The following is a 23,151-nucleotide window of genomic DNA, read 5'->3' as shown; positions in this document are numbered from 1 at the left end:
ATGGTGATCTCATAAACTCAAATACACATTAATAAAAAACAACCACGTCTTGTCATTAGCTTTAATATTATGTTCTTTTATGATTACATCGACTTTCAAAGTTTGTACTGCCCATTAATTGCTGTAACCAATGTACAGTAAAGCTTGTACATAATTTAATCATATACATATAATTTAACGTCAAGATATTTTGCCTGTATATAATATCATAGCATAATAAATTTATGGTCCCTAAACACTTTCAAAGCCTCAAAAAGGAAAGAAATTGATCTAACAAGTATTTTGATAGACTGGCGTTATCAAATATAGATTCAAAAAGAGCAGCATAGCTAACGATAATGTTATATGATCTGCCGCTTACTTTCCATACGCTTCAAAAGTATCTATTACTGTATTGCCTTCATGGTGACAAGGAGGGCATTGAGTCTGCTAGCCGGCCGCACCAGCCGCCAAAATTGATTCCAATCCAGAACATTTTTTCTGTTCAAGATTGGACAGAAAGTGTCTTTCTTCGACTTGATTCAATTATTTTATAAGATCCGACTATATAAGTTGTGAAGATCATCCTTTGCTTCCTAATACAATCTCAAAGTACTTTTCAAGACGCATCCAATGGTACCAAGTCAGGTAAATGTTTTGAATAGATTTATTGAGCAAATTATGAAAATATGAAATGAGGCTTCTGGCCAAAAAGTCGAGATTTTCCATATAAAGGTCCCACAAAAATAGCTTCAGGGGTTGCGTTGGATTGATAGCAACAATTTGATTTAATATATACCATAGTAAAAGTCTTTATTATCAAGGTAAAAAACGCAATCGTTTGTTTTTGATGAAAACCATGAGGTACCCCTCATGCTTTTTGGTCGAATTTTGTCCATTTTTTTTTGGTCCCCAAAAAGTTGAGCGATAGTGGCAATAAGTAACTGCCAGGTGAAAGCTATTGTTTGGTGTTATTATGAAGATCTAAAACTGCCTTAAACGCGAGAAAACGCAGCTCAAATCCACTCAGATCTTGCTGTATTAGCTACACTGTTGACTAAAAAGGGATAGTATCTGTATGCTACTTGCCTGTATATAAAGTATTTACGTGTAAACGGATGTGGAACATCGCATAAGAGTCAGATCCACAAATGATGTGCAGGGTTCCCATGTGTAAGTGGGAGGTTATAATGAAAGTAGCATTATTTTAATAAAATAAGCAAGGGTAATCGGTAGAAAACCATCCGAAGCATACTCACTCGTATATGATAATGCGGAATGCTCCACTATTATTCCAGATAATCATTGAAGAGTATGGCAATGTGACAATGACACGATCAAGGCCGTGCTTTTTGACATCCTACTGTATAGCGTGGCATTCGGTCATTCTACCAATATATGTTCGAGTTTCACTGTTTAGCCTTCAATTATCGCATAAGAGCTATTTATAAAATATCTGGACTGTGGAGCTAGATTTTCAACAATGTTCCACGCCTATATCAATGGAAATAACCAATATGCGTACAAACAACACACTTGTGTTGCCTCTTACTACCCAAAACTATGCAAAACACAGCAAAATCTGAGTGCATTTGAGCCGTGTTTTCTCGTGTTTAAAGCCGTTTTAGACCGTCAAAATAACACCACGCAATAGCTTTCACCTAGCACTAACTTATTGACACTTTTGCTCAACTTTTTTGGGATCTCGAAAACATCGTCCAAAAGCATGAGGGATACCTCATGGTTTTCATCGAAAATCAAATGATCGCGTTTTTGACAGCAAAAATAAAGACTTTTACTACGGTATATATTGAATCAAAATGCTTCTCTAGATCCAACGCAACCTCTGAAACCTTATTTATGAGGCTTTCGTCTGCAAAATCTGTTCATTTTCGCTAAAAACTTCATTTCAAATTTTATTAAATTGCTCAATAGTTTCAGTCAAAACACTTATTGCAGTTAATACCATTGGAAGCGCCTTGAAAAGTACTTCAAGAATGTATTAGGAAGCGTTTTTTTTTTGTAGGAGAGTCGAGCTCCAGGTTTTATTTAAAGTCCTTTAAATGTCATACTGATGAGGGATAGAAAAGACTGTGTATTAGGAAGCGTAAGGTGATCATCACAATTCATGTAGTCGAATCTCACAAAATAGTTCATTCAAGTCGAAATCTGGCAAATCTTTGACGAGATATGGAATCTGAGTTTAATTAATTTTGGCTGCTCGCTGGTAATATCAATCATACCTCTCAAATCATGTGTAATTTATGCTTTTAATAATAATGTTAATAACAAGGAGATTGGGTACGAAAAACGTGACATAGCTTAGCTTAGATATCTTTATTTTACCATAACCAGATATTTCAATTGGATAGACCATCTAAAGTTGCTAATAAAAGCGCAAATTGAGACTGTGATTGAGGTGCTGATGAAATGCGCAAGCTAATTACTGGAAGCATTGTATGCACAATTGCATTTACAGCATTATTGACAGCAAACACTCTGTACTAATTACAGACTTCTTGATCTATGAGGCTTATTATAATATGCTGGATTCAACTGCATGCCAGCAAAGAACGTGATTAGACCAATTATGCCTAATAATCCCCAAGGAAGATAGGAGCGAATGTCCAAAGGAATCCATTCGGATGCAATGGATCTAAATAAAAAAAAATTATTACCAAGCATTTTATACGGCATAGCGTATCATTGGGTTTACCTCGACCAAATGTAGCCGGCAACAGCAGGACTCAACGTTCTCATTGCAGCATTGCAGCCTATTTTTAACATCAGTGATCCGCACATACATTCATGATGATGGAAACTTGCATTGTGAGAACCCATTGATAAAGCCAAGCGTATCATATCTTTCTACTGAATTGTTCAACAAAATGACAGATATAGTAATCGCAATTGTTTGCGCCAAGGACTTGACTGTCAGACAAAAGATCAAACCAAACCAAACCCAAAACTTTGTACCCACTTGGCCGTCTGCCGTAGGATCAGGGATTTGATACAAGAGCCGATTTAGACCTTGTGCTAAAAATATAAAGGCGCTAGACAACAGAGACAATTGAAATAGGTTCAACAAGCCAAAAATAGCAGTAAGTCGATGGAGGACAAACACCTGCACTAGTAACATCACAATGCCAGCATAAGAGAGAATTGTGCCGATCTCCCTTGATTCAAAACCAAGGCCTCCTGCTTCTTTTGGCGTAGCTGACCATGTTGGCAATAGCTCTACCATTGAGAACATGTCAATTATTCATGCAATTGAAGAATTGACAGCTTCAAACTTACCGTCAAAGTACAGCATTTGGAATGCAGTAACTGCATATAGAATGCTAATTGCCAAGACTGGAGGCGTGAGTTTTTCTGAAAGAGTCAAGCGAGGTCTTGTGGTGTCGGGTTGTTCCGTTACAACAACTGCATTGTAGGTTTGTTGTTGTTGCTGATCAGCGCTCGATAACAAAGGTGCTTCTTCTCGGTCATTATTGACAATTTTGTTGCACTGCAGGGTTTCGTCTAAAAAGAACAAGCCTAATAACCAACAACATGTTGATATACAAGTAGCAACAAAGCACGGTAAAAAGTAGGGATACCCGATCAAAAATTGGGTAATGGAAGCACCCAAATGAGCGAATAAATTTGGATATTTACTTACAGGATTTGATAGATAGCCTGAATTGAAATATACATCAATACGAAATATGGTGCATTATTACAACACTGATTTACCTCCTAATGCAGCACCCACAATGCTACCCAATCCAAATGTCACTTGCAGCAGCGAAAATGCTCTTGTTCTTTTATCTGCAGTGTGATTCTCGGTCAATTCAGCTATCATGCTTTTGAGCACACTTATATTTCCATTCTACCATGCATGTACATTATGCGTGCTTGTCAGACACTTTGTGTCATTGTAGATCAACATGTATACACTTACAAATAAACCTGAAAATATCTTTGTCGCTAAAGCCCATGCGAATGATTTTGATAACCCAAAGAGAAATACGCCCATGATGGTCGAGGCAAGGCCAAATAGCACAACAGGCTTACGACCGATTCGGTCCGAGAGTGATCCCCACGGCATTCCTGTGTTTTGACAACGATAAAGTTAGTGAGTAGTTGACTTTCATTGATTCATCATGAAGACAGGGTTTTACCTGATACGAATTGTGCCATAGCAAAGGCCGATGTAATTAAGCTAGCGTAGTAGCCAATGTGAAGTTCATCTGTCATTTTGAAATCTCGAATCATCTACATATAAACTAATTTAGCGTTTTTGGTGTGGTTGTTTGTATTGGGCTACATACGAAATAGATGAATGGAGCATGAATACTAAACGAGATGGGCTCCTGAGAGATAGCTGGGTTAGTCATTAGATTTACACTTTTACGAAAGCTCTAATTTACAGCAAAACGACAAGCACAAATAAGGAATAATTGCTTCCATGGCAACCGTACTTCATCCGACATGATTACCAGTGCAAAAGTATACAGTAGTAGAAAAAAGAGAACAGGGGCTTTTACGTGGATTATGTAAAATACAGCCTATCTACCGTGTTACATACAGAAAAGCAAGATTTCTGGGTCAACTGATCAGATCCATGGTCACTGTTAGATAAATGCTGCTGATTATAGTATGGACTACATTCTGCTCAACTTGTTGGTATGTTTGTAGCAGGTACCTGAAATCATGCTGAGATGTGTAACAATCCTGATGGTTTCGGCTAAACGTGTCAGGTATAATCTATTTGTCCTGTTCTATACCATGTATACAATACAAAAGACCGGGCCACTTTCCAATTGGTTACTAGAATTTCGATCTAGAGATTCATTGGATGAATGTGTATTCAAAGCATATAAGAGTATATCGACTGATAATTGCATATATTTAAACAAATAAATATGTTTATGAACAGGAGACATTGCAGTTGTATTGTGTGAAAATCATGAGTTTATATATATATATATATATTATTTATTATTTACACATGAATGATTTTTTATCCCAAAAAAAAAAAGAGGAGGGGTATAGTATACTATGTACATTTTGGTATAAGAGAGAGAAAGAAGCTCTAAAGTTTAGTCATGGCGAAGCTTGATGATCTTTGATTTGGCTTTGAGGCACCACCCAATGATGCTGTTGTTACTGGCACTGCTTGTGAGCGAGGATGATCCGCCATTTGTGTTTCTTCTCGTCTTGACTCGGGATTGTCTCTTTAGACTGCATTGCCGATTAGAATAAGAGGGGGACGATGTATAGTTTATAGATGCAGTTGATGTCGTTGAGCCTATTGTGTTGGACAGTGATTGACGACGGTATAGATCGTCTTGATCCACATCTGTATAGTCTCGATGGCAAAAGAATAAATCTTGTTGTGGGATCTCAAAGTGTTCTTGAAAGCGAGAAGGCATTTTGTGCGAAAGAGTGTCAATAGAAGGATACGGTGAAAGAAGAAGGAGCAATGTCAATAAAATTCAGATTGCCTTTATATACGAAAACTAAACAAGGTTTAGCTCTATATGGTAACCCTGAAGAAACCATTTCACATCTCCTTCTCAAATTTCGGGCCAATTACGCTTGCAAGGTGATCCCACATGGTTGAATCCTTCCTCTCAGTCAAAATGCGTATTTTTTTCGTATTGACAAACCCCATGATATGGAAGAGAAAAAGACAGAGAAAGAGTGAATGAGCAGAGAGAGAGAGAGAGAGTAGCCAGCTTACACGTGCTAGTGTCTACAATTAACTAGAGAGAAAGTTTCAATAGACACCGCCATCATTTACACAATCAATGGGACATTCGGATGAACCCTCGTCTTGGGGTCTTTGTGATTCTTGATCTATGGGATCAGAATTCATGCAATTTCAAAAAAGGATGGCACATGTGATGCTGGTTGCTGTTTGTTTTACTCTGCTGACAACTCCCATTGATTGGAAACGACTGGACTACCATCAATACATGCTTCCTAGGCCAAGATGAACATTGCACCGCTCTGCATACGTGAATTTCCGTCTTGAGCCAGTACCCGCAGCATGATGGCGTCTTTGCTCGTCTAGATCACATTCATACACTCAACCTTCTCTGAGCAAATGCTTCTCCAATGAGCAGCCTCTGTGAGCCGAAACTATCCAAACGGCAGTGTATTGGTGTATCTACAGTCCATGGCCAAGACGTGTGCAATAATACAGCATCAAAGACTTGGCATTATGAATGACACATTATGAAATGAAACAAGCTATGGAAAAGAGGATGATGAATGATGGTGTTGTATTTAATATCATTTTCGTGAGATGCCTCGCAAATTCTAAATTCAGTATGATATCATTGGTTGATATCATTTTTCATGCCACCATCCGTGTGCCTTGATTGAAGCACTTTTTTTTTTCTTCATGTGTTTGTTTTCTTGGATGTGTAGATGATATGTAAGTGATTCTTCTGTACATGTGTATGCGTGGGTGTATATAGAAAAACCCAGCCATGGAGGATACTATGGATGATGATGCTGTGGATGATGATGGATTTCCTTTGTGTATTCTATTCTTTTTTGGACTAATCATTTTTTTTTCTCTCTTTTTCCCTTTTCTCTCTCTTTGATAAACATGTCTCTCAACAGACAAAGACCTCGCACTCGTGTAAATAGCAGAGCAAACACTTTACCGCTATTGTCCAACATCACAATGAGTACTGGTACCACAAGCGCCACTGCGACTACAATGGATACCTCGAACAGTGCCTTTTTACCTTCCATAGAAGAATCACTGCAAGATTGGCTGTCGAGGAGCATACCCGACACACCGTCTTCCTCCGTTTCTTGGCTACTGGATACTTGTAGGTGCTGCAATCACAGCGATTGCGAAAACTTGGAAACGATATCAAGCACGATTCGAAAGCTGGAAAATGATGCTCGTTTAGCGGCAGGTATTTCATTCTATTCTATGTTTCCCCTTAAAATCCCCCCTCGCCTTTGGTATTAAACTTGCTCTCTTTTATAGTAATAGGACAAAGCTTACTACAAAAACATGAGCAGTTTGCCGCTGAGTCCAATGACATGAAGCAGCAGCTTGAACAGCAAGTGGATCTATTGCAAGACAAGATACGTGAATTGGGGCAGTCGCTGATCGAGTCTGATACTTGCAAACAGGAATACCTGCAGGAAAAGAACAAAGCGACATGGGAATGCCAGAAACTACAAAAAGTAAGGTGTGGATATGTGCAATTTATGCAGTGTATGATGATTGTTTATTAAATGTGCAATACAGGCATTAGATGAAACAACTTCAGATTTGGATATATGCAACAACAGATGTCTGCAACTCGGATCAGAGCTCAAAGTGAAGAATAATGAAGCCGAGAAGCTGAGGATTTTCAAGTTTATGGCAAGGCAGGCAGACATACGCGAAGACACACTAAGAGCAAAGGTATACGTGCACTGGAGAGTATAGCGTCATGCTGCGCCTGTATTAACATAACAAAAGCTGGAAGATGTAAAGCAGGAGCTGGCGATATCGAGAAAAGCAGAACTCACATTGGAATCTAAACACAAGAAACTAAGGACAAAGTATGAATCCATGTGCTTCTCCTATGAGAAACTAAAGCTGGATCAGCAAGAGATGGGAATTACGCCGAATCATCAGCTGGATTTAGTGTGGCTAAGAGAGTCAAATGAGAAGCTACGAAAAGATGTACTCAAGGTAAGTGCCAGCAGGCTCTACAGTGACAAGTGATACCAACACGCTTTTACAGCTTACTTCTGCCCTGCTATCGCCCACTGCATCTGATCTGCAAATGACCAACCATAACCAGCTCATTGACTTGATCAAAGAGTTAGCATCTGCCAACAACAAGCTGAAATCAGATTTACTCGACTGCAATGATTTGCTCTTGGAATGTAGAAGCGACCTCTATGCCAAACAGGACGCTCATATGCAGCATGACGATGGTAGCTATAATGATGAAAATTGCGACAGACTCAGTACATCTGCGCCCCAGAAATCATCTACCATATTGGACGCACTACCGAGATTGCCAAGGCATCAACAAAAAGATGAAACAGGTACCGCATCTGTCTCACAAGAGGCATCAGCTCCCATTGTACACCACCACTATCATTATTATATGCGAAATAAGCTATTGGCTGAGAAAGGGAAAAATAAAACTGCTGTTGCTACAGCAACAACAAAACTAAAGGCAGATCAGGTATGCATACATTGATCAGAATGTCCTACTATACACACCAAGTAACCTGTTTGCAGACTATGCCAAAGGCGACACTTTCATCGTCCTCGCTATCAAAGATTGACACAAGCTCCCCGTTCAAGCAACTGTACAGTCAGGTTTTCAATGTACTGCAGCGATTGCAACAAACCGACATTAGAGCATTAAATAGACGATTGAGGCGGGCATTCGATATCCTTGAACTGAGCAGCATGAGCAACTCCATCATTGAGAATATCGTTACAGACGTGGATGGTTTCAGAACAAGGTTTTTATGGATCGAAGATTCATCGCTGGTGAAACAAGAGACATGGATTCATGATGTATCCATGTTGGAGTTCTTTCCAATCATAGGGCTGGTGCAGGAGATGTTAAAGGAGATTGGTCAGCTTAGAACTACCATGAATGATCTACAAGTAGAGTACGTCAAGAAGGTGGAAGAGAGTGACATTCGCTTAGAAGAAGAGGTTCTGAGAAAACAACAACAACAACAACAACAACAACAACAACAGCAGCAGGAACAGCAACAACAACAAATTGCACACAAAGAACAAAGCAAGACGTCAAGTGCTCTCTCCTGGCTATCCAATGTATTTCAACGCTCACCAACACCTACACCCAAAGAGAGAAAAACAATGCAACCAATGGCATCTCACAGTTCTTTGCATGCACGATTCATGGCATCCAATATAAGCGATGTGAGTGTACATTCCACATCCATTCATCCCTTGTCAAAGCCAAAAATGATTCCATGTCCATCCAACTCAAACACCACAGCAACAATAGAGAGATCGTCCAACAAAATTGCCATTCGTCGTCAAAAGAGCGACATTGATCGATACGGACCACCATCTAGCTTTCCTACTCGATCGTCAGCTGTTGCGATTGGTAATGAAAAGTTCAAGCGTCGATCCACAAACACAACAGTAGCCGTACCCTCATCTGTCAGCTTTTCTTCGTCACCCAATAGCAATCATCTATATCTTCACAGTAGTATCAGTAGCACTGGCAGTAATTCAGCCAAAGTAACCATCCCACTCAGAGCATCACAGAGTGCTGGTACAGTCAGAAAATCGCAATCTATGCAAGCACCAGCTTTGGAATACGTAGTTAGAAGGAAAAGATCCACATTAGGCTTAAGTTCATCGTCCTCCAATGACTATGATCTACCTCAAAGTACATCGTCTGAAATGACAGGCGCATTTACTACGACAAGTTGGTTGGGAAATAAATGAAACCTCTCCAGAGAAAGCATCTGGATTTGGAATTGTGTCCATTATTAGCAAAGGTACATCTACATTTGCTCTGTCAAGAATTGTGCATGCGTGTGATCAAATCAACTTAGCATATGAATGACTGAATATCGGGATTCATCATCTCCAGAAGAAGGGGATGCCTGTAAGGAATACAAAATTCATCCTGTCATCCATTTTTGCATGAGATGTGCGACGTGGACATCACTCGCTTTATTTTTTGCGCTCTACTTGTTGTCAGATGTATATGCACCAAGTTTTTGCTCCAAACCTGATCAACTTAGATGATAGGCGATTCTGATTTGTACCATTTGACAACCTTATCATTACACCAAACCAAGATCTGAAGTTCATTTCTATTTAAGGAAGAGGCATTATTCACTTTACATTAATATGTGGGTCCCTTTCCGTCTACTCGTCAACATGAATCGCCTCACTGTCTCAGATATTATGTAGCCCCTTGGCTGCACTCCAAAATCAACGCATTCCAGGTACGAATGTTATTACAATGGTCCTTCAGGTGGATCTATTTTGCCGCATCTAAACCTGAAGAGCGATCTGCGCAGCTTGCGGATTAGGCTCATCTTTTTTATGGCAGTAACGGCAAGCCAGATATCTATGACTTGAACACAAGAAACATGGACAAGATGCTAGTAGAATGAATTCATTCTCCTTCCAGGTACACGAACGAACCATCTTGTCAAGGTTTCATATCCCAGTTGCCATGGTTACCGTTGGCATAAAATATCGTTGCTAGGGGCAATCTTTTTTGGACCTGTAGAAGTTAAAAGACAATCAAATGATCAAGTATATGTTTATAGCAAAGGAACTGGTTTCATATGATGGGTGATGACGGTTCCTTCATCAGTATTACATGAATTTTTCAAAAGCCTTTCTAGGAAACATGAAATAGACTAAAAATCTCCCGGTTTTAAAGCTAATTTGCACTGACTCCATAGCTAAATGCGTGTTGCAATCCATCTTTTTCAACCTTTACATATTGGTTTAAGCAAAGGCAATGGTTTATATAATTGGCTCATGTCATTAAAATTACCATGTTGATTGGTCTTGTTGCAGATATTAAAGTGGGATTCTTACTCAAGAAAATCAAAAAAGGGAGCAGGTTTGAAAGGGAAGGGGGGGGGATTAGAGTAGCCGACCAAATAATAAAACTTTGTTCACACTTCTTTTTTCTCTTTTTTTCTCGCCAAATCTCCTCTGTTCTTTTCTCTCTTTTCCTCTTATTTTAATACTGAAAAAACCTCACTTGTGTAATATATTTCATTATATTTAAATATACATAAATAATACAAAAAGAAAAGGTTTAATGTCAACAGCCCTTCCTTCTACAGCTGGCACTCCACAGCCTTCTGGTTTGCACAGCCAAGTACCAGCTAGTCCTGCACAAGCCTTTGCACAAGCACAGTTACAGCACCAGCAAATACAAGCTCAAAATATGTTTAGACAAAAGCAATTGATGGCCCAAAAGCATCAGCAGCAACAACAAATGCAAAACATGCAACAGCAACACCAATTGTTTCAGCAGCAGCCTCAGCTACTACAGCAACAAAAGCAACAACAGCAAATGCAACAACAATTACACCATCAGCATTTGTTACAACAGCAGCAGCAGCACCACCACCAGCAGCAATTATTGCACCAGCAACAACAACAAATGCAGCAACAGTTGCCACAGCAACAAACCCCTCAACAGCCAAATACACCTCAAAGAACACCTCAAATGCAGCAACAACAACAACAACCTACTCCACGCACTGGCACAATGCAGCCATCCACGCCCATTATGGTGTCCCAAGGGTCTCCTGCACCAGTCATGAATAAGATGAACGCTGTCGTTGGTGCACAACAGAGGTATGATTTGCAGATGTGTAAACGGGGTAGAGACTTGGCTAACAACATTTTTATCTGCGTACTAGTCAAACAAGTGGACAGGCAGTACTTCGCCTACTGCAATTTGCTGAGCAATTAAGCCCAGGCCAAGAAGAGGTACACTATTCGCACATTTAGTGTTTGTTTTCTGTTCGGAAAGACAATGTCTAAACAAAACTACTATTTAGGCTGTAGATCGTTTATTTTGGGATCATTTCGTTCAGAATTTCTTTACGATACAAGGCACGCTCAAATTGGGATTAACAAATGTCGTTGATAATGACCAAAAGGACTATGGTACGCTCTTGATGATGTTTCCATTTTCTTCTATAATAGACTGATGAACATTTGAAACAATTAGAGGTGAACCAGAGCTTACTGGCAAACTTCTTTCACACTCAGTACATGTGCGGAGTGGTTTCGATCCAAATGACTCTGGACAAGACCATGGAATACATCTTACCTGGAGGCATTATGTATGTGCAATGTCCTCGAGCAAGTCTGATTAATCGATACAAGAATGGCACTTTGGTAAGGCATCATAGGATGGAGAAACGCAGAAAGAACTGTCAACTCATTCAACGTGATCAAGGTTGTTTCAACAGGACCCTTATGGGTTCAATTTGTAATAACAGCCAATGGAGAATGGAAAATAGGACATATGGACTTTTCATGTCAAGGCCACGAAGAATTCGTAACGAGATCAACTATCAAAACCGAACCAGTTCCCAATTCAAAGAAAAAGATACCACCACATCAGTCGGTTATACCCGAATCTCCAATCAATAATTGGGGATTACCTCCTCGCGTATATCATATTTTGAAGGTATAGTGTTGGAAACTAAGGCAACCTTTGTTTCGATGTATATTGACCTGGTATGTACTAGTTTGCGGACGTGGCGCTGACAACCAGCGAGGTTGTGTTTCACTCCCTAATATCAGGGTCTTCAGCGAGAGGTAAGAAACGGGGATTGCAAATATGCAGTTTGATTCAGGATTGCTAATGTGGTATATCGATGGAACAGAGAGCCTGGCAGCCGTCGCCTTTGATAAACAGTCTCGGTTGATGGTGAAGAATGAGTATGAAGGTTTGTGTTTAGAATGTTGCGATGGGAGCGTCGGTACTCATGCCACATTTGACAGATATGAAACCTCATCCAATGGATACTCCAATTGTGAGTGGAATGGCCACTGTTGCTTCTTCTGCCGTTGGCGCTGTTGCTGCTGCTAATTCTCCAATTGTAAAGACACAAACTGGTCGTCCACATCAACCATTTACCCCACTTCAACAACAAGCTGCTTTAAGACAACAACAGCAGCAGGCTGCAATTCAGTTTCATCAACAACAACAGAGGCAGCAGCAGCTACAGCTACAACAGCAACAATTACAGGGTCCTTTGACTCCTGGACATCATATGGCATACCAACAACAATTACAATTGCATCAGCAGCAACAGCACCAACAGGCTCAACTACAACATCAACAGCTACCTCCATCTCAATCTACACAACAACCAGCATACCCTAATCCATTTCCTCCCCAAAGCCCAGTTTCACGTAAGTATATATATATACTTGGATTATGAAGGACAGAGTTCTGATTTCTTGTCACTGTAGGTAAAAGAAACAGCCAAGCAAGTGATGTAAAGTCCCCAGTGGCGAAAAAAAGAACCACAGGAGTTGCAGCAAGGAAGCAGTAATAGCAAGCAGATGAGTGTTCAATTCAAAGAGACCTTCAGTTTGATTTTTATATGCAACACAGCATGCTTTTTATACGGCCATTTGTTCTCTGTCATTTCACATCATTCTTGCTCGGCATTACTTGATCTTATTCTATTTTATCCTTTTTTGTTGTTTCTTTTATTATAATTACTCTTCTCTGTACAGCAATAAATTCAGTAACCCGAAAAACTTGGATCCAGCAATGCACATTTTACTGCTGACGATACATCTGCTTGAAAGTGAATGGAACGGAGAATCCGAGGGACATTAATGCAATTTATTACATGGTATGATGGTACCATTAGGCTGCCGAAGTGATAGTTCTTTTAAGGGCGTAATTCCTTTCTTATTAGCATCACAAACAACGATTGTTTTCATCAGAAGGGTATTTGGCCAGCAATCAAAAATCGATTAAAACTCAGTTAATGTTTTGCTCCAGATTGGACAAATTTTGACACTTTTCGACTTGATTGAACTGTTTTTTTGAGACTTGTTATATGAATTTTGCTAATTGTCCCACACTTCCTAATGCATTCTTGCAGTGCTGTTTAAAGCGCATTCAATGTTGCCAGATAAGACAGATGTTTTGACTGAACTTGAGCAATTTCAGAAAGTATATAATGGAGTTTCTCGCCAAAAATTCGAAATTTTACATATCAAGGATTCATGAATAAGGTTTCAGAGGTTGCGTTGGATCGAGAGGAGCATTTTGATTCAATATGTGCTATAGTAAAATTCTTCATTTTTGCTGTCAAAAACGCGATCGTTTGATTTTTGATGAAAACCATGAAGGGGTACCTCATGCCTTTTGGTCGATTTTTGACGATCCCAAAAAAATTGCGCAAAGGTACCAGAAAGTAAGTATTAATTGACAGCAATTGTTTGGTGCTATTCCGGCGGTCTAAAACGGCGCTTAACGCGAGAAATCACGGCTCAACTACATCCAAATTTTGCTGTGTTTTACATGTATTTGAGGAATTAGAGGCAATGCAAGTATGCTTTTTACCCATGTACGATTCATTTTCATTCATGCAGATGTGGAGTATCGTATGAAAGTCAAATCCACAATTGCAGATTATTGATTGAGAGTCCTCATACACGAGTGAGACTGAAAGGTGGAATTTCATTGCATATCAGTAGTATTTATTACAAAATGGCAGCTTCTACAACACTTTAATAAGCCTTAAATAGGTGCTCCTTGATAGCCAGGAACCTTTTCCTTCAACAAATTCTCAGTAAACTCCCAAAGCTTCAAGGGACCATCCTCAGAAGCAGCGACACCTTGAGGTTTAGCAGGATTGGCAAAAGGAACATAGTATTCGCCCTTGATTGGCTTTTGCTCAACATCAGGGCTAGTTGCAAGATAAAGTTGAGTTAAAGCACCATCCTCGGGAGTGATCAAGAACGCATTGAAGAAGAAATTCAAGATGGAAGATGTGTGGCGATAGAGGTCAGTCTTGACACCACCTGGATGATTGGCATTAACATAAACCTAATACAAATGTTGTCAATACATGATTGATGTCTTGGGGGGGTATTTCATTGCTTACATTACTGACACCTTTTGCCTCAAGCCTCTTGTTCAGCTCTCTTGTAAATAAGATGTTACAGGTCTTGGACTTGGCATAATGGATGTATTTGTTATATTTAGCAGGATCACTGATGGACTCCAAGTTCAATGCCTTGAATGGCAATCTGTGGCCAATAGAACTGACATTGATGATACGGCTTGGTGCTGATTTCTCCAAAACGGGCAATAATAACATGGTCAGATAGAAATGGGCAACATGGTTTGTGGCGAATTGTGTCTCAATGCCATCTTCAGACAGACCGAATGGACACATCATGACACCTGCATTGTTCATCAAAATATGCAATTCGTTGTGGCGGGCTAAAAATTGATCTGCAAATTCTTTGACGCTGGATAATTTGAGTAGATTCAACTCAATGAATTCTACGTTATCATTGCCTGTTTGTGATTTGATCTCATCGACCACTCTCATGGTCTTTTCTTTAGTACGGCAAGCAAGGACTCTGATAAATAAAGTATATGAGTGCGAGACCAAATATCGCCATTCAATCACCTTACACAGTAGCCCCTTGTTTAGCCATCTCCAAGGCGCACACTTTGCCAATCTGCAACGAGAATGAGTGGCAGATTTAACAACACAGCTTCCACTATGTACTTACGCCTGTATTACTGCCAGTTACGATGGCAACTTTTCCTTTTAAATCAGGAATTTGGTTGAAAGCAAAGCTTCGCTTGGCAAATGTATCAATGAAATCCATTTTGAGTATGTAAAAAGAAACGAAAGAGTAATGAGACACAAGGATGGCACTATTAATAAAAAAAAAAATTATAAAAGTGGTCTTCTTAATTTGGCAAAAAAACGTAAGCTTGAAGCATTTGAAAATCGGATCAATCAATTAGCCTTTACAATGTGTAGTGTATTCTAGATGGTTTGTTTTTTTTATAACAAAAGTATATATAAGTGATATAGAAATTAACAGTTTTCTTTGAGAGTGTATGTGTATGATTGTTGTGTGTATGTGTATGTGAAATTTGCTCTAAACAAGGTCAATGGCACTCTCAATTTCATCAGACTGAACAATTCGATAATTGATGCGAGAGCCGCCCGACGTTCTAGCAATACCTAGTCCCTTGTGTCTAAACATCTTTTTGGCTTCATCCACCCAGAACACAGAGCTAGTAACAAGTATAATCTTGCCCAGCTCGTAGAGAGACAAGGGTTCAGTTTGGAAGATGGCCTGGAAGAAGGGCACATAGACCACAAACATCTGTGCAACAAGAGAACCTCCTACAGCTATGTTGAACATTTTGTTAGAGAAGAACCCAACAGTAAAGATGGATTGCTTTTCGGATCGACAAGCCAAAGCATTAAACATGTCAAAGAACACAAAAGTTGTGAAAGTCTATACAGAATTAACAACACAACTCCTTAGACCAACACATGACCCACACTTACCATAGTAGCATCCTTGTTGGTGACAACACCATCTGCCATTTCAGAAATATAGACAAACATGGTGCCCACAGTAACAATGAAAGCTGCAGTCAAAACACGAGTGATGAGAGGCCTAGTCAAAATGTTGGCGTTGCGAGATCTTGGTGGTTTCTTCATGATCTCGGGATCGACAGGCTCGACACCTAACGACTGAGCAGGAGGGCCATCCATGATGATATCTAAACAGAGACACGATGAATATTCATGTTTATAAGTGGCAATCGTGTGCAAACTTACTGATCCAAAGAATTTGCATAGCGTTCAAGGGAGTTTTCAAGCCAAACAGAGTAGAAATAGCAATCAACGAAAGAGCAGAGATACTTGTACTCAATTGGAATGTCAAAAAGTTCTGGATATTGTAAAAGATGGCTTTGCCTTCTTCAATAGCGTGCAAAATTGTAGAGAAATCATCGTCGACCAAAATCATATCAGCGGCTTCTTTGGACACATCAGTGCCACTCTTACCCATAGAGATACCAATATCAGCCATCTTAAGTGCAGGCGCATCATTGACACCATCGCCTGTCATGGCAACCACAGCACCCGTTTCTTGGAATGCGCGCACAATAGCCAGTTTGTGTTTGGGAGTAGTTCGAGCAAAGACAGAGACAGTATGGATCATTTCTTGAAGCTGACGTTCAGACATGGTTTCAATATCATGACCTGTGATGCAACTTCCCTTGGCGTTGATGGGAATACATAAGCGGCGAGCAATAGACATGGCAGTGGCTTCAGAATCACCAGTTATCATTACGACCTTGACACCACCTTGGATCAGTTTCTTGATGGCATCGCCAACACCAGGACGAGGAGGATCATGCACAGCCAAAAATCCAGTATAACAGAGGTTGTTCTCGTTGTCACCAAATGCCGTACTGAGTACACGAAGACCATGGGAGCTCATGGCAGCTACATGTTGAGTGACAGTTTCTTTCAAAGCAAGCGTAAATGGCATCTTTGTGTAGTTGGAGGTGTAGTAAGTCGTGCATCTGTCCATAATCACTTCAGTAGCACCCTTTACATAGACAGTGCCAGCAGATGTGTGATCATCCTTTTCACGACATGTCACAGACATGTACTTTGTATCCGAATCAAATGGCACTTCTTCGAGACGATCATAATGCTAATGTAGTTTTTCAGTACCTTATCATACTATACTATACACGCACATACCATACGTTCATCCTTCATACCACTACGAAGAACGACATCCAAAAGTGCCATTTCAGTAGGCTGGCCATACAACTTTCCTCCTTCACCCAACTGAGCATTGTTACACAGATTACCTAATAATCAGCATATTTAGCATGAATTCTGCCCGTTGTCGATCACTGTAATTGTCATACCAACACGAAGCGTTTGGCGCAATGCCTCGGGAATACTAGAAGGGACCCGGTATTCATAATCAAACGATTCCTGATTCTCGACAGTAAACACCTTGGTTACCGTCATTTGATTCACAGTTAATGTACCCGTCTTATCAGCGCAGACCACATTGACACTGCCCAATGTCTCAACAGAGGGTAGTTGTTTGACAATTGCTTTGCGGTTGGCCATACGGAGCACGCCCAATGCAAGAGTGACAGTAACGACAATAGGCAAACCTTCGGGAATAGCTGCCACGGCAAGACTGACTGTGATCAAACGAGAGGGATCAGACAATGTCATACGTACAAGATCAATCCTACTTACCACCAATAGTAAACATGTCTAGCCAGCTACGCTTTTGAATGATACCAATCAAGACGATAACACCAATCACTGCAAACGAAAACATGGAGAGTTGCTTTCCAAGATCGTTCATACTGATTTGAAGGGGTGTCTTTCTGACTTCAACCTGCATATATCCCATATATTAGTCGTTTTCCAAATACTCAAAGTCAGGCCTTGCTATAATTACCTCTTGCATCAATTCAAAAACATGACCAAATTCAGTGCTTTTACCAGTAGCAACGACAATACCTTCACCGCGACCTATATGACAGTCAGTATCTTATACATGCAGTCTAATGACGCCTCAACCCACCATTTCTAACCAGAGTACCCATAAAAGCAATATTCTCTCTTTCATTCAAAGCCAATTCACCAAAAGATGCAGTAGAGATAGCTTCGGAAATCTTACGTCTAGGCTTGTTTTCACCTGTCAAATTAGATTCATCAATTTCAAGTCCAACGCACTATCGCAAAACGTCAGTCAATGGCTACCATGGAGTTAGTAAGGCTGCAACTCACAGTAGTTAATCGACAATCAGCAGGAATACGATCGCCAACACCAAAATGCACAACATCTCCAGGTACCAAATCATTTGCTAATACATCCGAAATTTGTCCATCTCTGTTTCCAATTCACTGCGCATCAGTGCACTGCCCTTTTTTTACTCTCGTCGAGTAGATGACGCTTACCTGACTAAATGACAGTGATGTGGCACCAATTTATTCAAAGCCTCCAGTGATTTCTCGGAGCGATATTCTTGAACAAAGGCAACTATGTATATATACAAGCATAAGTTGAGGTGAAAGCAACACCATTCCTCTGATAAATGTACCTGTAACGACAATGACAATAGCCTACCGAGAAAAAAAAGGGGGGAGGAGGTTCTCAAGGTTAATGGGGGGAAGCCTACTCTTTTTAAGGAGAAATATCACTTACCATGGTAATACTAATAGCATCATCAAATTGACCCATAATAACAGAAATACAGGCTGAGCCGAGCAGCAGCAAAATGAGAGGATCTTTGAAAGAATCGAGAAACTTGGAGAACAGGGATTCTTCATCAGCTGCTTCGAGTTCGTTTGTGCCATACAGGGCACGTAAGCCCATCACATCTGAGGAGTAGAGGCCCTTTGTTGTATCTGTATTGAAATCACGGGCGACATGTTCAATAGATTGACGGGCTGCTTTTGCAGACGGTGTCGTTTTTGCGGTTGATAAGTTTGACATTATCTTTTATAAATGTTGTATATTACAAAAGGAGCGATTCAAACGAGAGAGATAGAGATAGAGACCTTGTTTCCTGTCTATTTCTTTGACGTTCTCTATAGTAATAAACCAAAAATTGTTGCTGTAAGTTATTGTGGCAAAAAAAAAAAGAGAGAAAGAAAGAAGGGGGAGAGAGAGAGAGAGAGAGAGGACAACAGCAACGATGTAAATTGAAAGCCGTCGAAAAAGGGAAGAGCAGCAAGTGATTGAATTGGCGCGTATATTAGCGCTGAACACACAGTTTTACCTGGTACACATCTGCCTAATTTAAACCACAAACGATGGCTTGGCTCACTCTAATACTCCAATCAGATAAGCATTTTCTACACTTTCTGTTTGTAATTTACAGAGATGCACACCATTTTGTCCAATCATCAGGTGAGACGAATGTGTAGATCCGGCCTCTCCTCTTCATTTGCCGTCCTCTCTTTCCTCCCTCTTTTCCTCCAGATGATGAGTGAGCATTCGAGTTTGATAGTGTATCCAATTTGACCAAAGGTGTTGAATCTGCATCAGGCTGTCCACATTTACTTTGTTGTTATAGCGTGTGTCTCACGGAAGAAAGAGCCATATCTGCTTTGCATTTGTGTACCAATATGTCGGTGTTGATGAGGAGATTCAACTGTATCCATCCTCTTACCAAGCATTGCCTGCCAGTGTTCACCCATCAGATTCCCAAGCAAGTGTGTTTTTTTGCCACACATAGTTTGTCTTTTGTTCAAGAAGAAAGTATTGTAATACCCTGTAAATCATCCAGATTACTGATTTTCAGGTACCAGTTGTCAAATATACAGACCCCTCTCAAAATTATGCATAATTTTGAAATAAAAGGGTAGAAAAAAAGTCAACCATCCAAGATTATACCTTTGCCAAAGAGCATCAATAAAAAAGGGCTTTATTGTACATGTTTATAGGGAGGAATCGGATGGTAATTAGCTGCCTCTTGTGTAATAAATGTAAACATATAGAGAAAAAAAAAAGAAAAAAAAAGGGAGGGGGGGGGGAATTTCGAGGTAATTTATACAAAAAAAATAGGAAAAAAAAAAGAAAAAAAAAAGTAGTAGATGGTGTTGGGATGGGGAAGAATACATGGTAGATGGTAATATGGAAAGAGGGGAAAAAATACAGATAAACAGATTTAAGCAGACTTGCCAGCGGGGCCACTCACACTTCCGTTTCTCTGCTTCTATACAAAAGAATGAGACATCTATTCATACAACATCCAAGCTTTTATAACTTACATTGAGGTTGGGGACGACAAAAGTAGCACCCTCCACCTTCTTGGGTGCATCCGCCTTTCTAAAATCCTTGATGTTCTTGTATTTGTTGAGCAGCTCGGTCATGCGATCATTGAACACCAACTCTCTCTTCTTCTTGTCCTTGCGATAAAAGTTGTAGGCCCAGAACTTTTCCAAACCGTACAAATAACCATTGTCATAGTCGTTGAGTGTGAGTTCCTGGAAGTCTTCAAACATGTCTTTGCGGAAGCGTCTCTCAAGACCATAGGAATACAGACGGAAGAGACATTCAAGACCATAGCGGTAATTGTGGTTGGCATCTTCAACGGCCAAACGCTTGAATTCGTTGTACATGCGCTTGTTGGAATGATCACGCAAGAAATGAGACCAGAAACGGAACAAGGTGTTCATCTCTTGAGATTGACCAACACCCAATTGCTTACGCTCCTTCAATGCCTTGGCATGATACTTGTGATACTTGTGTTGAACAAAGCCCTTTTCACGCAACAAATCACGGCTAGGATGTTGGAAGCTGGTGCCAAAGGAGTGAGCCATGTTGTCAACAGAGGTAGACAAGTAGTTCTCGGGCATAGGTGATTTGCTGAGACTGGTGGATAAGAGGTCATTGGGGTTAGGATGATAAGCCTCGTCACCGAGAACCCAGCCGACATGGCCTTGTTCATCCTTCTTTGCGCCAGAAGCAGCATGGCCATTGACAGCTAAAGTAGAGGCAGGAGCAGGAGAGCGAGCCATGGAGTTGGGAAGGGATTCAGCTTGAACAGGGTAGAAACGAGGTGCCTTCTTCTTGGATTTGATGGGCTTGGCTTCAGCATTAGCAGTAGGCAAGACAGACTCTCTTTGTTTGGCACTAGCGCTAAGTTGAGCGAAATGCTCGGGATCAAGCGTACCCACCTTGGATTGATTGGGCTGATTGCCAACGCCGAGACCGCTTTCATATTGGTACAAGCCTTCATTGATCATATCAGAGATATCATCATTCATCTTTGCACGGTCGAATGAGTGGTGAGAACGATCCTTTTTGCGTTGAGTAACAATCATAATACGAGCAACTGTATCGTCGTCAAACTCATAGTCCTCATCGTCTTCTTCGTCATCAGAGAGGTAGTATTTCTTGACAGTATTGGGACGACTGCCATCCACCCAATCTTCATCTTCAAAATCAAAGAGATCATCTTCCTCTGTGTTTTTGGTAGCAGGAGCAGGGGCAGGTGTTGTTGCTGCAGGTACTGATCTAGTGTTGGTGGTAGTGGTGGTTGTAGCAGAAGGTGCCTTCTTGTGAGCTAAAGAAGCCAATGTGGGAATAGGGGCGGGACCAGCAGGCACTGATTTGATGATTTGAGGTGCACCACTGTCAGTCTTGGTAGTAGCAGAGGTACCAGCAGCAGGCAAGACCCAGGTCTCCCAGCCCTCCTTCTTACGCAAAAGATCACCACTGTCTTGCTTCACTTCCAGAATCTTGGAGAGTTCGAGAGAGGCACGTACCAAAGACATGTCTGATGTCAATCCACGGACACGATTGAAGCCAGCAATCAAGGTGATGGGCACATAACCCTCAGTATCCATTTGACTACGCAAGAAGAGATCTCTGCACAGGTTATCGACGCTAAAGTAGTATTCGATTTGTTGACAAATGTATGCTTTCAAGGTCTCGGGATCTACGTTGAGGTAGGCAGAAGGATTGGGTCTGTTGAAGTAGCGAGGTTGATATCCACCACGGCCACCACCACGGCTTGAACCGCCACGTCTCATACCGCCACCACGACCGTTCATGTGTTGAGAATGATGGTGGTGCTGTTGACGGTGGTGCTGTTGATTGGATTCCATGACAGGTGTATCGGGTAATGCTGTGGCAGTGCTGCTGTTGTTGGTGTTGTTCTGCTTCGTGCTCTTTCCCTTTTCAGTGTTATTTGTAACAGTGGCGACGACGGGGGTAGTTGCCTCGGTAGCGGTCGTTGTTGTAGGGGTCGTTGTGTTGGTCTTTTCTTGCACTTTTACTGGTGATGATGAAGCTGCTGCTGCGGCATCAGCAGTGGATAAAGGCACAGCGGATGAGGAGGTTGTAGCTGAAGGACGGATATGATTGCTTTTCGACGATGACACAGCAGTTGATTTTTTATTGTTGTTGTTGCCATTGGCATTACCACCACGAGAAGCACTGTTGCGACCATTACCACGACTACCAGTAGCGGGAGTAGGGGAGGAGTGAATGATAGTAGGCGTATAAGGTTTCCATTGACCTTTACCAATTGACTTTGATGATGTAGCTGTAGCAGTAGATTTCTTTTCATTGACGGGTTCTTCTTGAGAGATGGCTTCTTTAGGTGCAGGCCAAGAAGAGTCTAAATTACACACTGTCATCAGTATCATGTTTCAAAGCAGTTGCTCATATAGAATCTTTACCATTCGAGTTAACTGATGCAATAGGAGTAGATATCACTGGCTTTTTGATCTGCCATACATTGACATCAGGGATGGGTGCTGGTACTTTTTTGGGAGAAGCATCGGTTGGCTTCTCAGTCATAGTAGGTTCTTGAGGCTTTGTATCTGTTGTTGAGTTGACCATGGTGTTTTGCTTCTATTGATTGCGAATTGATGTAAAGTATATATATATATATATATCAATACAATGATTATTATTTTTTTTGCAGGGTTATCTTTTTATAGGTTTTTTTTTTTTAGGGGTTTATAGTTGTATAAGTGTAAGCTGTTGTATATAGATGTGGATGTGTCTGTTGAAAAGGTGATGTTCTTTCTCGTCTATCCTGGCACACAGAAGAAAATGAAAAAGAAGAGATGTTTAGGTTTGGAAACTCGAAAAAATTT

General features: G+C 40.6%; 7 protein-coding genes across 7 annotated transcripts; 2 read left to right on the top strand and 5 right to left on the bottom strand.

Annotated features, from left to right (window-relative positions):
- Positions 1–2,487: 2,487 nt before the first annotated feature.
- ATC70_008500 (uncharacterized protein) lies at positions 2,488–4,358 on the bottom strand (the record flags this gene model as incomplete). The annotated part of the gene is made up of 8 exons (XM_064827748.1): positions 2,488–2,635; positions 2,696–2,753; positions 2,806–3,216; positions 3,277–3,657; positions 3,715–3,850; positions 3,923–4,071; positions 4,143–4,236; positions 4,293–4,358. The coding sequence occupies 8 exons, from the start codon at positions 4,356–4,358 to the stop codon at positions 2,488–2,490; spliced, it is 1,443 nt and encodes a 480-aa protein (XP_064687032.1).
- Positions 4,359–5,063: 705 nt separating this feature from the next.
- Positions 5,064–5,396, bottom strand: TCB2_2 (Tricalbin-2; the record flags this gene model as incomplete). The annotated part of the gene is made up of 1 exon (XM_064827747.1): positions 5,064–5,396. The coding sequence occupies one exon, from the start codon at positions 5,394–5,396 to the stop codon at positions 5,064–5,066; it is 333 nt and encodes a 110-aa protein (XP_064687031.1).
- Positions 5,397–6,583: 1,187 nt separating this feature from the next.
- ade5 (Bifunctional purine biosynthetic protein ADE5,7) lies at positions 6,584–9,433 on the top strand (the record flags this gene model as incomplete). Its single annotated transcript, XM_064827746.1, has 6 exons — positions 6,584–6,902; positions 6,977–7,179; positions 7,244–7,402; positions 7,460–7,675; positions 7,728–8,180; positions 8,237–9,433. 6 exons carry the CDS (start codon positions 6,584–6,586, stop codon positions 9,431–9,433), a joined length of 2,547 nt encoding a protein of 848 aa, XP_064687030.1.
- Positions 9,434–10,778: 1,345 nt separating this feature from the next.
- ATC70_008497 (uncharacterized protein) lies at positions 10,779–13,041 on the top strand (the record flags this gene model as incomplete). Its single annotated transcript, XM_064827745.1, has 9 exons — positions 10,779–11,323; positions 11,389–11,458; positions 11,530–11,638; positions 11,703–11,872; positions 11,934–12,167; positions 12,229–12,298; positions 12,367–12,429; positions 12,485–12,898; positions 12,959–13,041. 9 exons carry the CDS (start codon positions 10,779–10,781, stop codon positions 13,039–13,041), a joined length of 1,758 nt encoding a protein of 585 aa, XP_064687029.1.
- A 1,205-nt stretch (positions 13,042–14,246) lies between these two features.
- On the bottom strand, positions 14,247–15,352 carry ATC70_008496 (uncharacterized protein; the record flags this gene model as incomplete). The annotated part of the gene is made up of 4 exons (XM_064827744.1): positions 14,247–14,555; positions 14,614–15,097; positions 15,153–15,199; positions 15,254–15,352. The coding sequence occupies 4 exons, from the start codon at positions 15,350–15,352 to the stop codon at positions 14,247–14,249; spliced, it is 939 nt and encodes a 312-aa protein (XP_064687028.1).
- A 279-nt stretch (positions 15,353–15,631) lies between these two features.
- Positions 15,632–19,030, bottom strand: RRD2 (Serine/threonine-protein phosphatase 2A activator 2; the record flags this gene model as incomplete). Its single annotated transcript, XM_064827743.1, has 12 exons — positions 15,632–15,997; positions 16,051–16,268; positions 16,327–17,212; positions 17,263–17,375; positions 17,436–17,723; positions 17,782–17,926; positions 17,990–18,063; positions 18,116–18,266; positions 18,322–18,424; positions 18,493–18,574; positions 18,636–18,657; positions 18,740–19,030. The coding sequence occupies 12 exons, from the start codon at positions 19,028–19,030 to the stop codon at positions 15,632–15,634; spliced, it is 2,739 nt and encodes a 912-aa protein (XP_064687027.1).
- Positions 19,031–20,207: 1,177 nt separating this feature from the next.
- ATC70_008494 (uncharacterized protein) lies at positions 20,208–22,891 on the bottom strand (the record flags this gene model as incomplete). Its single annotated transcript, XM_064827742.1, has 3 exons — positions 20,208–20,255; positions 20,311–22,667; positions 22,729–22,891. 3 exons carry the CDS (start codon positions 22,889–22,891, stop codon positions 20,208–20,210), a joined length of 2,568 nt encoding a protein of 855 aa, XP_064687026.1.
- Positions 22,892–23,151: the final 260 nt, after the last annotated feature.

Source organism: Mucor velutinosus, assembly GCF_035048745.1.
Source record: "Mucor velutinosus strain NIH1002 chromosome Unknown tig00001561, whole genome shotgun sequence".
In the NCBI taxonomy this organism is placed as follows: Eukaryota; Fungi; Mucoromycota; class Mucoromycetes; order Mucorales; family Mucoraceae; genus Mucor; species Mucor velutinosus.
The sequence above is the reverse complement of the archived record's forward strand: the minus strand, read 5'-3'. Positions and strand labels throughout refer to the sequence as shown.